The sequence below is a fragment of the Brachionichthys hirsutus genome, chromosome 8, assembly GCF_040956055.1.
Source record: "Brachionichthys hirsutus isolate HB-005 chromosome 8, CSIRO-AGI_Bhir_v1, whole genome shotgun sequence".
Taxonomy (NCBI): domain Eukaryota; kingdom Metazoa; phylum Chordata; class Actinopteri; order Lophiiformes; family Brachionichthyidae; genus Brachionichthys; species Brachionichthys hirsutus.
This window is the reverse complement of record NC_090904.1, coordinates 14,904,748-14,919,654: the sequence shown is the minus strand read 5'-3', so window position 1 is coordinate 14,919,654 and position 14,907 is coordinate 14,904,748. Positions and strand designations below refer to the sequence as shown.

At 40.3% G+C, this 14,907-nt stretch overlaps 1 protein-coding gene across 1 annotated transcript in view; it reads left to right on the top strand.

Moving 5' to 3' along the window:
- LOC137898592 (MICOS complex subunit mic25a-like) overlaps positions 1-14,907 on the top strand; it is a 40,493-nt gene that overhangs the window by 9,740 nt on the left and 15,846 nt on the right. The window contains exons 5-6 of the mRNA XM_068742638.1: positions 2,913-2,996; positions 11,024-11,094. Of these exons, the coding sequence (XP_068598739.1) occupies positions 2,913-2,996; positions 11,024-11,094 (155 nt within the window). The remainder of the gene's footprint in view (positions 1-2,912; positions 2,997-11,023; positions 11,095-14,907) is intronic.

The window sequence follows — 14,907 nt, the reverse complement described above, 5'->3', positions numbered from 1 at the left end:
ATATGTCGGTGTGCTTCTGGATTTGTATCAAGTATAGTCGAGTGCAGTAATATTTCCACTTAGAAGTACTACATCATGATTGGAACACAAGGGCCCCTCCAGAGGTCCGGCCTGTTGCTTTACACGCAGCAACAGTTCAGCTCGTCCGTCTACGTTGTCAATAAACCAACACCAGCTAGGCTTTGTTGATTGTGTTGCCTGTTTTTCATGTATGAACTCTTTATTGCAGGACCTTCCCGTGTCTGCGATCAGGAATTCTTGATTCTTCTTCTACTCCATTTTTTTTCTTCCCCTTCTCCTCCTTTAAAAACCAAAGAACTGCTTTTAATTTAAATCGGTGAACAGAAACAAATTAATTGGCGTGAGGAGTTTATGGCCGTTTTAGGTCCTGGTATTCAAAACAAACTAACATATTTAGAACTAACAAGAAGACCTCAGCCCACCGTCTGTACACTATGGCGTCGATTGCTCTTTGACTGGCTGTTCTTACTTCACCTACTTATTGCACTCGTTAACTTCATCTTCCTTTACTTTTTATCCTCCTTGCCTTTGTTTCCTTTGCCATCACTTCCAACCCCGTTTCTTACCAACGCCTTTTCTTTACCATTTTACTAACGTCTGTCGCTTCTCTCTCCCCTAGCCAGCAGATTTGGATGCCTGGGTAAGCAGCTGCCATTTCTGGTGCCTTTTGCTTTATTCTCGCTTCTCTTTTTCTTTCCCTCCTCTCCATTGAAATGTCATGTTTTCATTGTGCATTAAAGCGAGGCTGTGAGTGTGCCGCCGCCACCATTCCACATAACAACACTTTGGGAGGTATTCAGCTAGAAAATTACACATCATCTGCGCTGCTAGCAGAGGTGATTTTACACACATACACACACAGCCCTTAAGCATCAAGCAGCTGCTGTAGAAAGAAAAAGTGCAGCGAGCACAGTATTGGGATTTGCAGATAGTCTTTGGGGATACATGTGCCTGTTAAGTTAGGATAAGATTAGATTGGATTACAAAAAATGGAATGTTTGTGCGTGCGTGCGTGTGTGTGTGTGTGTGTGTGTGTGTGTGTTGTATTCATCATATCAACCAAGAGCACAGATCTGTAGATCATCTACAGAAAAGATTGTTGCTCCTTCTAATCTATATCACACTCACGAATGCACAACTCGGGCACAGCACTCAGTCACAGTCGTACCGTGGTAGAATGCGGTTTGTAACAGTTTTAATGCTGCATAAATCCCTGCCCCATTGCTGCCTTTCACAGCCTCACTCCAATCAGCTTCACTGTGCTCATGTACCATATCATGTCCATACTGCTGTAGGACTGCCTAACTCATTAGAAACCGTGTGTTGACTTAATAATCATTATAATACGCAGGCACACGTACTAATATAGAAATCTAGAGATTAAAATATGTACCTCCCACCATCAACAACATGAATACCTACATAGCTTACTGTGTTTCTATTTGTCATTGAAGCAGAATGCATCACGCAAATGTTTTGTGAGGCGCACACAGGCTAGCAGGCCATGGAGAGACACTCCAGAATCAGATAACTCTGACTCTCAAATCGAAAGACACCTGAACAAATCATCCATCACTATCCAGCAAGGGTGCTGTGTATTTCAATCACTTGAAGAATCAACCCATCCGGCAAGAGGAAGTGATGATGGTTTGTGTAGAGGTGTCAGAGAAACATGCCACTGCTGGCACATGAGCAAAACGGCAGAGATCAGGGAAGACATCGCATTGAATATATTTCAAAGCATGCCCAATGTTAGTTTACATCGATCAATTTAAAGGATTTATATGGCATATTTTATGAAAATAAATGGGATTGTATGCTGTTAAATACTTTATTGTGCAATACACCAGTCTTTGACACTCAAAGACAAAAGCCCTCGTCATTTTTTTTTTTTTTTATACATTTTTTGCATCAAGAAGAATATCCCAGAGACGGATGCATTCGTAGCTCAGGGAGTTAGAACCTGCAGCTGGATGCAGTCGTTCTGGCCAGTCACCGCTGGCGTCTCAAAATGCGTACCTTTGTTTAAAATGCACATTTCCTGTCACGATGCCTTTGTGTTGCAGTATTTTCTTTTGGTGGTTCTGCAATAACTCTTCATTCCCGTCGGTGTATACAGAATCACATTTGGAATAAAAGAGTCCCATTCCTTTCCGTTTTATGACAGCATACACTAAAATTGACATACTGTGAATCTCCGTGCTGTTTTAAAGTTGGGCCCAACGCAAAGCCTTTACTGCTTCTAGCAAATCTTTCCTCATGGCGAATCTATTTTAACAGCCCCATTGCATCATGTGCATATCGGAGTGCAAACTGAACTGGCAACACTATTTTACAGTTTGTCTTCCCCGTGACTTTAAATGTTGTCCCCGGTACCCTTGCTGCTACGGTCAGCCAATCTGGAATCTTGATGCCTGTCAGAGCTTGGCTCAGTGCACATATTAAAGTGATTCTTTCCATCGTATGCCAGCAGCGCCATGTCCACCATCGCTGTGCTGCTCGCGTGCTGCCGCAGCTGTTTTGTAAGTTGCGTTGCGTTTCATGCATAGGTCATTGAATAGTCTTTCTTTTGTGTTTTTTACCTCCCGATATAAATGTGATGTAGATTCCATAGTAATGTAGGTTTCCATCAAGCCTCGTAGCTTTGGCAGAAGCGTTTTCTAATGTCCTGCGTAGCGTTGTTATTTAGTGGTTTCTTTCCCTGGAATAGGAAGGACAGTTTAGGATTTCATTCATATTCACATCATCGGTGAAATCTGGATTCAGAGATTTGTCACATGTCCTATTAGTGTCGTAATTTGTCTACCATCCTTCGTATTCTGTGCGATTTTAAATTTATACATGTTGTTTACGGTCTTTTCTGGTACTAATATGTCTTTTTTTTTTATCAGGCCAAACGACTGGAGAGAAAGGAGAAAGAACTGTCCAGCATGTCCAGGTTCTATAAGGAGCAACTTGAAATACTGGAGAAAAGAGTAAGAGCCATTTCTGATTTAATAAACACGTGTAGCAGAAAAAGAAAGCTGTTAAAATTTCTGTCATAATTTACTTTTTCACGACATCAGTGGGGTAGTTCTCATGAGATTAGTGTTTTGACATTAATCCATGTGGCAGTACGCAGTTTCCCATTTTTCTATTTGTGTGTTTAGGGCATGAGATATCGGCATGTGTTTGATATGTATAACGGAAGAACTCGCTAATGAAATCAAAACATCCTGTTGGCTTCTCTTACAATAAGTCACACTAGTCACACACAAGAATATCACAAGGAATCTAGACACAAAATATTTCTCCGTCTCCCTAAAGAATTTAATCTTGTCAAGATATTAGACACTCTTCCCCGTCTTGGAAATGTGAAGCTCGCATCCTAGCGTTAGAATGTAAATGTAAATTAATAGGACGTTTCTTCAGGCAGAGGAAAGTCACGACTTTCTGTTGATGGAACAGCACTCAGGAGAGGTTTCACAGAAAGCCAAATTCATTGAATCAAATGTACTGTGTCCTTTCACCAGCACTGTGGTCTTATTGGAAAAAAGAAAAGTGGCTTGTTGGCTGCTTTTAAGAAATTATGACCTGTTTGCTCCATCAGAGCACTAATGCATTGTTGATATTTTGTTCCACATAAAGGCCAACAAGAAACGGTTGTTTGATAAATGTTTGCTTCAGTAAACTCTGACTTGTTAAAAGATTTGAGGGCCAAGGTTTGTGCTAGTGTTTGAATTTAGGGCAAGAAAAAAACCTACTTTATGCATTTAGCGCTGGACAGAGGGTTGAAGGAGGAACAAGAGGCTGGAGAGTGGATGATTTCTGAGTGCATGTGGAGTAAAGAAAAGAAGGACACTATCAGAAAACCACAGATGACAAGCACACTTCAAAAATAGGAACAAGCATGAAGCATTGAAGAGGATACAGGCAAGACAGTGCGGTTTTTTATTAAAGTGAAGTCAAATTAGCATTCCCATTGTGGCAATGAATGGTTGAAAAGATTCAGGTAGACGCACACACGCACTCTGTCACCCACAGCGCCCCCTCCAGTTTTCAGTATATATTGTTTGGGACTCGATTCTCCCTCCAAACCTCTCCCAGCCCTCCCTTCATCCAGCATGGCCCATCACGCAGATGTGGCACCTTATCTAGTCCCCTGCACTCGCCTCCTTTAGGCCTCTGAGAAAACCTTTTACATAGCCAAGTTAAATGGAAGGCCCCCCTGCATCAGGCGGGAAGCAGCACACACTGCCATGCATGACGGAAGAGACTTGACGGAGGCGACTGATTGGCAGAAGAGCGAAGGATACTCTATCTCTCTCCACTCACTGCTGCAGTTGCTTTTTCTATCGCCTCACCTGCTTGTGGCTGACCTGCATGTAGATGAGGGAGTGCGGAAGAGGGGAGGGGGGGGGGGCTGAGAGCGAGCGATAAAGAAGCTGTATTGACTGTGCATTAAAGAGACAGTTTATCCTAAGCTGGCGTTCATTTTCCTTCTTTTTCTCCTTCCTTTTCCAATCTTGCCCTCCATTCATCCAGGCCTTCTTTCATTTTTTCGCCCCCCAATATAGTATTTTTCTTTAAACTTGCCTATTTTCCTTACTGTTCCTCTCTTATACCTTTGGAAAATAGCAATTGGGCTGAAATAAATGACGACTTGGGAAAAGATTGGGACAAAATTGGGACAAAGGGCAGGAAGAAAGTAAAAACAGGAAGTGACAAGCAAACCATGACATATTAGGAGAGAAGTTTAAAAATAAATGGAAAAACTTTGAAACTGAAACACCAAACCTTGAATAGAAACCCTTCCCCTTTCTGCTCCCAGATTTCCCCTTTGTCCTCATGTACAAACAAAAGTCAAAAGATGTGCGTAGGCAGGGCAAAGTCAGTCAGGTGGTCTGCGGAATCTACAGACTTCAGGCGGGAGGCCCGAGGGACTATTCCCCTATTCATATTTTCACAACGTGGTGAGTCTTAATCCATCTTCACTTGAGAATGACCTTTCAGAGATGATGCTTTCATACCCGTTCATGATACTATCGCCTGTCATCAATGAAACCTTTAGAATGTCCCTGTAAATTTGACAGATCAATCTTGCCCAATTTTGAAATGTGATATTGCTTAAAAATCTATTAGCCTAGTTACTGTGGTGCGACTTCAGGAGAAATAATTGAAAATGAAGAAATAATTGTGGCCAATCCCCTGCTCAATGTTATCTTTCCCCTCTTCCCCACATGTTCAGGATCATATGCTCAAAGACATTCCAAGACTAAACCCCCCTGACCCCAAAGAGCACGCAGTAAATCCTCTACTTCTCTCATTCCGCTCTCTGTTTCTCATTTATTTGTGGATCCCTCTCTAATCTCTCCCCAGTTTACAGGTGGAGTATTAGCTGTCTCCTTGTGGCTGCACAGCCTGTGACTCTGTAAACAAGTCTCAGTTTAAAATTCACCTCTTATAATCCCCCACCTACACTTGAAAAAATTAATGATTAATCTGCCTTTGTCCAGGCACGGAGCGTGAAACAAACCCTCCTGACATCAGCCCATCTGAATCCACAGCGACTGGAGGGTGTTCAGACGAGAGTGCATTCAGGGATCTTCCCAACGCCACCATTCACATCCAACTACAGATTTAGTCACACACCTTCACGTATGCAAGCTTACAGACGCAGCACAAATGCTCCCACACTAATCCCCTCCATGAGTCTTTCCAACAACCCCCAAAACCTGGCTTCCCCCCCCTCCGTTTGAGGGTTATCACCCCCCCTCCCCTTCCTGCCACTCCCCATAGGACTTTCATCACCATGGGTACAAATCACTGGGAAGAGCGTGGCGTGTGTGTGCCAGCGATAGCGCTGCCACTTCTCTGGTTTCATGAGAACAGAGCCGGGGCAGACACAAAAAAACACATGTCGACCAGCCCCAAAACATCTCTCAGCCTTGTGCCCCCCCAACATGTTGACTGGATAAGCTGCATCAATTTCCACACCTCCACTGACCCACTGTTATTCTTGTTGTCCATGTGCTTGCGCTAGTGATTAGACACATGATAGTCGTTTCAGTAACTTCTGTTTCCATTGTCGTCAAACTACCCAATTTCTTTTTAATCGCCACGGAAGCAGGATAATATCAATATCAAGCAATATCCTTCCTCCTCTTTCGGCTTGTCCCATCAGGGGTCGGATGCCATTCCTGCCACAACCCTCTGCAGGAATGGCATCTGAATAATTGCCTGAAACATCAAGAAGAACTGATGAGGCTCTGGTAGTCAAAAGTCAAGATCACTGGAACCTCACAAAGTACATTTTTGGCAATCCTCCAATAATTTATATGCTAAGTTTCTAACTGTGAAAGAATTCGACGCAAATGTTAAAAGAATAAAATGATCATTAACAACATTTTACATCAAAAAGATCAAAGTTCAACTTCACTCTGGCATTAATAATATTCCTTAAAAAGACTTTCCTGTTCATTACTCACTGCCATAACTCAGGAACAAAGGAAGAAGAGGAGAGTGTTTTTCGTTGGTTCGATTGGGTTACCTTCATTTATGTCCATCTTTGTCAAATAATGAAATCAAGAAATACACTACAGTCAGATGGCCCATAATTAATTTTTAACAATCACAAATTGGAACTTGGAGGTGGATGTTGAGGGACTGAAGGTTCAGGTAGCAGCACGCATTGGCAGTACAGGACATGCATTGACAGGTAGAGGGAGAGAATGAAAATCTCAGTTCTTAAAAAAACCAAACAGAGGCTTTGAATGTTAAAAATGTTCAGTACTGTTTTGGTATCAGCTACTGTCCTGTAGGACAGAGCAGTCATCAGTAAGAAGTTTAACGTTAAACCCTCTGCTTGCTGCTTGCTTTGCTGGGGCCCTGCTCTCTATGTCCTGCATAATCTCAGGCACACACCGGTTTAAGCTTCTCTGAAGCCTTTTTTTATTTTGGCTCAAACACGGGATATTCCAAAAGGCAACGAGAGACTTTAAAGTTTCAGTTCAGCTTGCTTCTGCGAAGTGTACCCACTTGACCCTTGACCCCAACCTAAAGTTGGAGTCGCTAATATGTGGTTAACGTCTTACCTCATATTCCCTAGGAGTCAGTCAAAATACTAACTCTCTCCCAGCAGCATGTAAGTCTTTCTGTATCTTAAATGTCCATGAATCCAGGGATTTGTCTAATTAAATTGCCCTTGGTCAATGTTCAGTAGATTCTTTTGTTTTCTTTTTACATTTCAAGGTACAAAATGTTGTGATGAAGTATATTTGACCTTTTTGGAGGTGAAATTCAAGTTGTGGAAATGCCATCCTTCAACAACAAAATATTGAACAACAAAGTCAAGGAATGGGTACAGTATGGTTGGATACATTTACCGGTAGTTTATATTCTGCTTCACGTTGTTGGATGCAGACCTCTGAATTCCTGCCCACATTTCTGATTGCTTTCAGTCAGCCAAATGGGTGTTGTATGAAGTCTTTTTTTTACCCAGCTAATCAAGCTAATTGGGGCTTTTTTGGGATGCAATTAAAAGTCGGAATGTTATCCTCCTGTCCCATAGCCATAGACATGGCAATAAGAGGCAATAACAACTCTTAAATGAGCAAATTCTGCATTCAGCAGCAACAATTTTCATGTTTGGCGAAATAAAAATTGACAGCGCAGATACAGCTACACTGATCGTGGCAGGGTAAAGTCTCTCCTCCTTGCTTCTTGCTGCAGTGAACGCAAACAGATAAGACTCAGGAAGATGCCTGAGACATTACTTGTGTCTTTTCCAACAGCAGACATCCAGATGAAAAGAGGCATGTCTACAAATCAGCATGAAATAATGAGGTATGAAAATGACAAGAGGCCACTAGAGATGAGATGAGATGAGATGCAGAGGGTGGAGATGAGGTTTTGTGTTTGATCCCATTTCTTTTCCTGCTTAGTCACTTCAATTATTTGCCTCTCCCATCCAATCAATAGGGACTAAAGGGAATTATTAAGTTAAAGCGTTATCACTGTATTTATTGGTTTAAAATGATGATTACTGCAGTGAATGTGTGCAAGATGATGGCAACAGAGACTCTACTTTCTCCATTGATTGATTGCTTTATTTCAAACATGCAATTTAAAAAGACAAATATAAAAAAAACAAACCGAAAACAATGATAATAGTCAAACTAACAATAACAGTCAAAACAACAATAACAAGAAAGACAATCAGAGATTGCAGACCCCGCCTCCAAAAGACTATTGGATCTTGTGAGACAGTAAACAGGGCTTCCGGATCAGAGGGGCCAAACCTGCTCTAGCTTGCTGCTCCGGAACGTACTACAAGACTCCTTCTGGACTCTTTTGCCCATCATGCCATTCGTGTCCCTCCCTCTTAAAGTGACAGTTTACAGCACAGGCACAATTCCAGATGTAAAAATAATTCTAGAATCTGGATCCAGATCCGGATCAACGCCATTCTCGGGGAGGACCGAGCCACGGACAGAACCTTGCTTGTGTAAAATTTTCAAGTCGATTGGGTTACTAGTTTTTGACTTATGTGCTCGGACAGACAAACAGACAAACAGACAAACAGACAGACAAACGCACCCAATTGCAATACCCTCGCCTCCTCTTCGGCGAGGGTAACAATACAAACAGCATGTCCGAAAAGGAGTAGGATGAAGCATTAGCTTATTTAAACCTACCCCCTCTCCACTACTCAACAAACCATTCCTCTAACATACATACATTCAATAAATTTCCAAAATAAATAGAAAATTGAAATTGTAAATAAACATATTTTACGCAATTATTATTATTATTATTATTATTTTATTTAATATTTTACTAGAAAATAATTAGAAAATTAACCCGTTACATACACAAGATAGAAAATAAAGTAAACAAACAAATATATTTACAAAAAATAGAGATAGAAAGTGTAAATAACTAATTCATAAATCATTCATAAAAAAACAAAACCCCGATCGTTAAAGCCCTTCTCCCTCACTGTATTTCATGAAAACCATTTGTTTGTACCGCTTTTTAAACTGGGTCATGCTTGGACACTGCTTGAGCTCCGCACCCAACCCGTTCCACAACCTCACTCCACAAACAGAAACACAAAAACCTTTTAATGTTGTACGTGCCCGCTGATGTTTGAAGTAGTGCTCACCCCTCAGATTATAACCCACAACTCTAGTACAGAATAATTTTTAAATATTTCCCGGAAGTTGATTGTTTATAGCTTTGTACATGATTTGTACTGTTTGAAAATGAACCAGGTCAGTGAATTTTAATAGTTTTGATTGTAAGAATAATGAATTTGTGTGTGCTATATAACCGGAATTGTGAATTATTCTTATAGCTCTTTTTTGCAGTTTAGTTAGTGATTGTGTTGTACATTTGTATGTATTGCCCCAAACCTCTGCACAGTAATTTAAATATGGTAAAATAAATGAACAATAAAGAATGTGGAGTGATTTGTGGTCCAGAATATGTTTTACTTTGCTCAGAACTGAAATGCTTCTTGATAGTTTGCTTTGTACATGTTTTATATGAAACTTCCAGGTTATTTCATCATCAATAATTACCCCAAGAAACTTATTTTGATACACTCTTTCAATATTGACCCCATCCACTTGTACCTGAACCTGTTTATTTTTATTACACTTACTGAATAACATGAATTTAGTTTTACTTAAGTTTATAGATCATTTGTTTCTGTCAAACAATAAACAAACAATCAAAACTGATGATTATTTTAAACACGTTTTCAGTAAGGCGGTTACCTCTGGCTCTGGCTTGTACTTTGTGAGAAGAATCACTGGCGGGGGGTTAAATTTGGGCTATTTTTGAATAAAAAATGATTGGCTGCAACTTAATTTTATGATTATTACACATATTTTCAAGTAAAATATTTAAAATATATCCTGTGCTAGGGCGGCACAGTGGGTAGCGCTGTTTCCTTACAACAAGACTCTTCCTGGTTTGACTCCTTTCGGAATGCGGATTTGTATGCTCTTCCAGTGTCGGCGTGGGTTCTGTCCGGGTTCTCCGTTTTCCTCCCACCACCAAAAAGACAAACTTTCAAGCAGTTATAAAATGCTTTTGCAATTTTGTCATACTATACATTAAAATAATAGCCACACCAAATATACTGATTAGCTAGGGCACAAACCCTGGCAATTAAGTTTATTTTAATTTGTTCCCAGTTTTCTGCATCTCCTGTGTTTTCAGAAGCTTCTCCACCTCCCTGCACTCAATCTAGTTTCATTTACTTCACCTGTGTTTCCTCAGTCACCTCCTACCTATGTCCCAATCAGTCTCTATTCTACAGATACTCTGCTCAGCCCTCAGTTCTCTTCCAGATTGTTAGCATTAATCTTACTTTCCAGCATTCAGGTTTCCTGTTTTTGACTACTGTGTACTGGTTCTGCATGATTTCTGGATTCTGTGTCTTTGCCTGACCCTGTTTGGACTGATCATCTGGTTTTGTGAAATCGATATTTTTGACATTAAAATATAGATTTGGACTCCACCCTCCTGTTGTGCTTTTGCATTCCCTCCATCAGTTTTGTAAAAATCTACCAATTTCAAAATAATTTGTAATAATTTGACGAGACGATTGCAATTGTCTCATCTACAAGCAAATGGATGGATCGTATCCTGTGCTCATCAATGAAGAATGTTTGGTTAGTTATTGGTCAGAATATAGCGGTCAAATCATTCTGTGTCTTTGCCTTGTTAGCTTTTCCTTTTTCTATTTTTCATTACCATAGCTTTGATATTCATTTCTAACTGACCGCTTAGCTGAAAGAGCTTGCATTCATGTAAATACACTTGATTTTGTGTTGTGTTTAAAGTGATATAAAAACTGAAAGAGTTGAAGCCTGGAAACAAGTTGTCAAATCATTCAACACAGAACAAGGTTGAGTAGCTCAATCTATAATCAAAGCAAAGTGAAGTGGAACATGCAGAGCTTTCAAATTCCCCAAAAATTGATTCTCACTTTTGTCTTTTTTGCTTTCAGAACCTTGACAACTACCATGAGGCGGCTAAACAATACAACCAGGCAGCTACTAAAGCCGAGGCTCGCATCCGGTAATTACTGTGAATTACCTTTGCAACACCATTTTCTGAAGAATGAGCAGGTTACAGTCTTGCTTACACCAGGCAGTTTGTGAAATTCACACACTTGCATTTGGTTGAGGTGTCTAGGATAATTCTGCATATCTAATTTTAAGGCAGGTGTAGCGAGACAAATTAGAAAATGATCTCAATGAGACAAATAGCTATGGTGTGCAGGATGTCGACGGATCAACGACCAGACGGATATGGGCAGAAACGCGAGGTTGACGACTGTTGATGTGAATCCGTGCTTCCTGCAGCTGCCTGATAGTCACGCTGATTTTCACATATAAATTGGTGATTCTGGACAAAGATTTATTATCACTTCATATTAATATCACAAGAAATTGTTACCTGGTATTTGTCCCAATCATGCTGCGTCATGATTCTGTAAATGAGGAGTGGGAAGAGACAGTTTGCTCTTGTTAGACATCATGGGTGAGACCGCAGAAACTGTCGTACATTCGATTCGCTCGCTCTCCGGTATGTCGTAAACAGACAAAATAAACAACAGACGAGTGCAGTCGTAAAGTCAAACTGTCGCTAGTCGCATAGGTCGTAAGTCAACGGCCCCCCCTGTACTGAAGATGGCATTTGTGTTTCATAGTAGAATATAGATGAGTCAATTATTTTACTGTATGGGGTTGATTAGCCACTGTGTGACTCTTTGACATTAACATCATGACCTTTCTCTGTTCATTATAAACTTAATCATATCATTAGCTCTGCCAAGGAGGTTGTGTTGTTGACAGTGTTTGTCTGTTCGTTAGCAGGATTATGGAAAAACTGCTGGATGGATCTTGATGGGGAAAGAAAAAATATATCTGAAGATGGGTGTTGGTCTAACTTGGCTTCCATTAAATTTTGAGATACCAGTTTTGATACAAAAACAAAATCTGGATTTAGCCATTTACTTATAATGAAGGCTTTAAACAAACAAACGTATCTCGTAAAGTATGCATTCAATTCACTCGCCAAAAATCAGAGTCTTAAAGGGGTCCGATGTTCACTATCATGCAAAATGTCTTCTGGATCTGATCCAGAATGAGGTCAGGAAATAGTATTACCGTACATTCTAACATTGAAAACCCCATTTATGGATTCAAAAGTCAGTTCAGTTAATAATACACATCAACTCTGATTTACTTTTACTTTTCATGGTTGGAAGGAGAGTGACCATTTCAAATTAGACAAAAAGGCCACTTTTCCATTTCCTTTGAGAATTCAAAACCAATTAGTCAACTAATACCGAGCTCTTATTTTCATATCGTCATTCTTCATCTTTTTATTTTCATTGAGACTTAAAACTTTTGTTTTTCCACCCTTTCCTACCCTCAAGAATTAAATTAATAAATGAACAGATTTGTGGGTCCAGATTTGTCAAGGTGAATTCAGCCAAGAGGAACAATAGAATTCTAAACTCTCCAGCTTCCTTAACATATGAGCACATTTATTTCATAACAAGGTACAAAATAACTGAACGTCAATGCCAGTGTCAGATTGCAGTTTTGCAGCATTCGTTACTTTATTTTTCTTCATTTTCTATTTTTAAAAGGTTTTCCTAGCTGCTCTCATGGCACCCGCTCACCAGCATTCAAACCGTCACACAAATGAAAATATTATCATTCGGTCGTTAAGTGCAATAACAGAATCCAGTGCAGTCTAGGGTTTTGCACTGCATAATGGGCAGTGACCTCATCTACTGTATAACGGTGGCGCCATCCTGCACCAGTTCCATTGAAAGAGCGCACAATTTAAGTCCCAAATTCTGTCCCAGTTATTACATTATTGAGGATTTCCTGTTGTCCATAGCTGCATGGAAGAGGTTAGAAGATCCTTTCTGCACGATTTTGCAGAAAGACGAGTGTTTTGCTCTTCTACAATGTAGAATGTCATTCGCTGTTTTTAAGTACACACACACACACACACACACACACACACTTTTCCCCTTTCTCTATCTCTGTCAGACTTGCAGCACTCTGTATTCAGGCAGCCATGTGCCCGTCATGTTCACTCAGCATTTGGGCAGTATTTCATTGTGCTGTGGTCATGCTGTCATTTCACACTACACTGACCACCTAGTAATTATTCTATTTACCTACCGGAAGGGAGGGGGTGCAGCAGGGGAATGCACTGCAGCCTAATATATTAGGTAGCTATGGTGTGCCTTTACATTCTGTCTTTGTATCTGGCTCCAGTTCTGCCTCTGCGCTCTTAGACAATTTCTTTCAGTCGTCTCATTTGCTAGGGATTTGTCTTTGGTAACATTGTCTACTTTATTCGCTGTCCTCAGCCGCTTTTCCTGGGACTTCTGATAGAAAAGTGCAGATATTGTTCATCTGTCGCCCGAACACATGATTTGGTAAACCTCTTAGAGAGGTTCGGGCCGGGGCCTTGTCTTAGTGTCAAACACTACCCAAAACACCTCACCTAAGAGACCCAGAATATTTTCCTTTTCCTTTTTAACCTTGTGAAGCTTGAAGCCCCTCAAGTGTCGGCAAAGACAGAAAGTGAGGGTTGTTTTTATTTTTTTATATTGACTTTGTTCTCTGTTTGTGTGTGTACATATATTTTTCCATGCATGTGATTAGCTTGTCCAATTTGTGAAACACAGTAGTAGTCATAATGAGAGACGATATATAGATGGGTGTTGTGAAGCACTTTGAGGAATCATTAGACTGGAAAAGCAGCATATGAATACAAGTCGATTTACCGTTCCATTTCCCATGACAAGCCTGCATTTCATCCACAAGCGTAAATGAGCTGCATTAAAACGATTTTCATCATTTAATCAAGGCATTTCCTACATTGTGTTAATGTAATAAAGTTGTGTGTGTAGAATAATCTGATTATTTGTCATTATTGTAAAATTACAAGGCTTTTCTTTAACTGGTTTTAGCTCTTTGTTGGGTCCTTTGGTTTACTGCAGGTCTGGGATCTGTTTCCTAAATGAACAGATTAGCCTTACTATCATCTCATTTCTGTGTGTGCAAAATGCATGCGCTCCTTCTTTTGTACCTTTACTACCTGCTAACTGGCCGCCCCCCTCGTGCAATAGTCTGTGCTCTATTTGAGCCTCTCTTTTCTGTCAAGACAGAAACCGACACAGGTGGTAGGTTAGCAGGGGGACAAGAACAAGTGCCCAATATATTGAGATAACACAAAGGAAAGACAAAGGGCAGGCAATATTTGAAATCCAATCACACTATAACGACTTTACCCGAGCAGCGTAACACACAGAGGGTTGTAGTGCCATGCAGTTCCAACTATGATAAGAGAATAATGTTACAACTCTGTATTTCATTCCTGTTCTCGTGTAGTACTGTATTTCATTACGTTTTACAAACTGGTATTGAAATTGTGATGATTAAAAGATTATCAGATGAGAACATAAAACGGTCCAAAGAGTGTGTCCCACCCTGCATCACCCATGACTCGAGCAAGTCGTCCAATCACACGGCCTCCTGATGGAGGAGTTATCAGCTACGAGAAGTAGCTCACAAACACATGTTCACATATCCCCTTATCTTGTTCAGGTATGCAACCTGTTTATATGAAACACTCCGTACATTCTTATCTCTTTGTGTACATTCTCATATATTGATTTTGTCGTGTATCAGACAAAAGTAGTAAAAATGATTGTCTCACACTTCTATCTGCTCAAAGCTAGTAAAGGTTTTCATATTTACTCTTGTGAGGTAACATTTGGAATCCTTTTACTAATGAAGGTGATTGTTAAGCAATTGTGATGAATAGAGAGCTTCCGAGTGCCAAGTCATTTCTTAC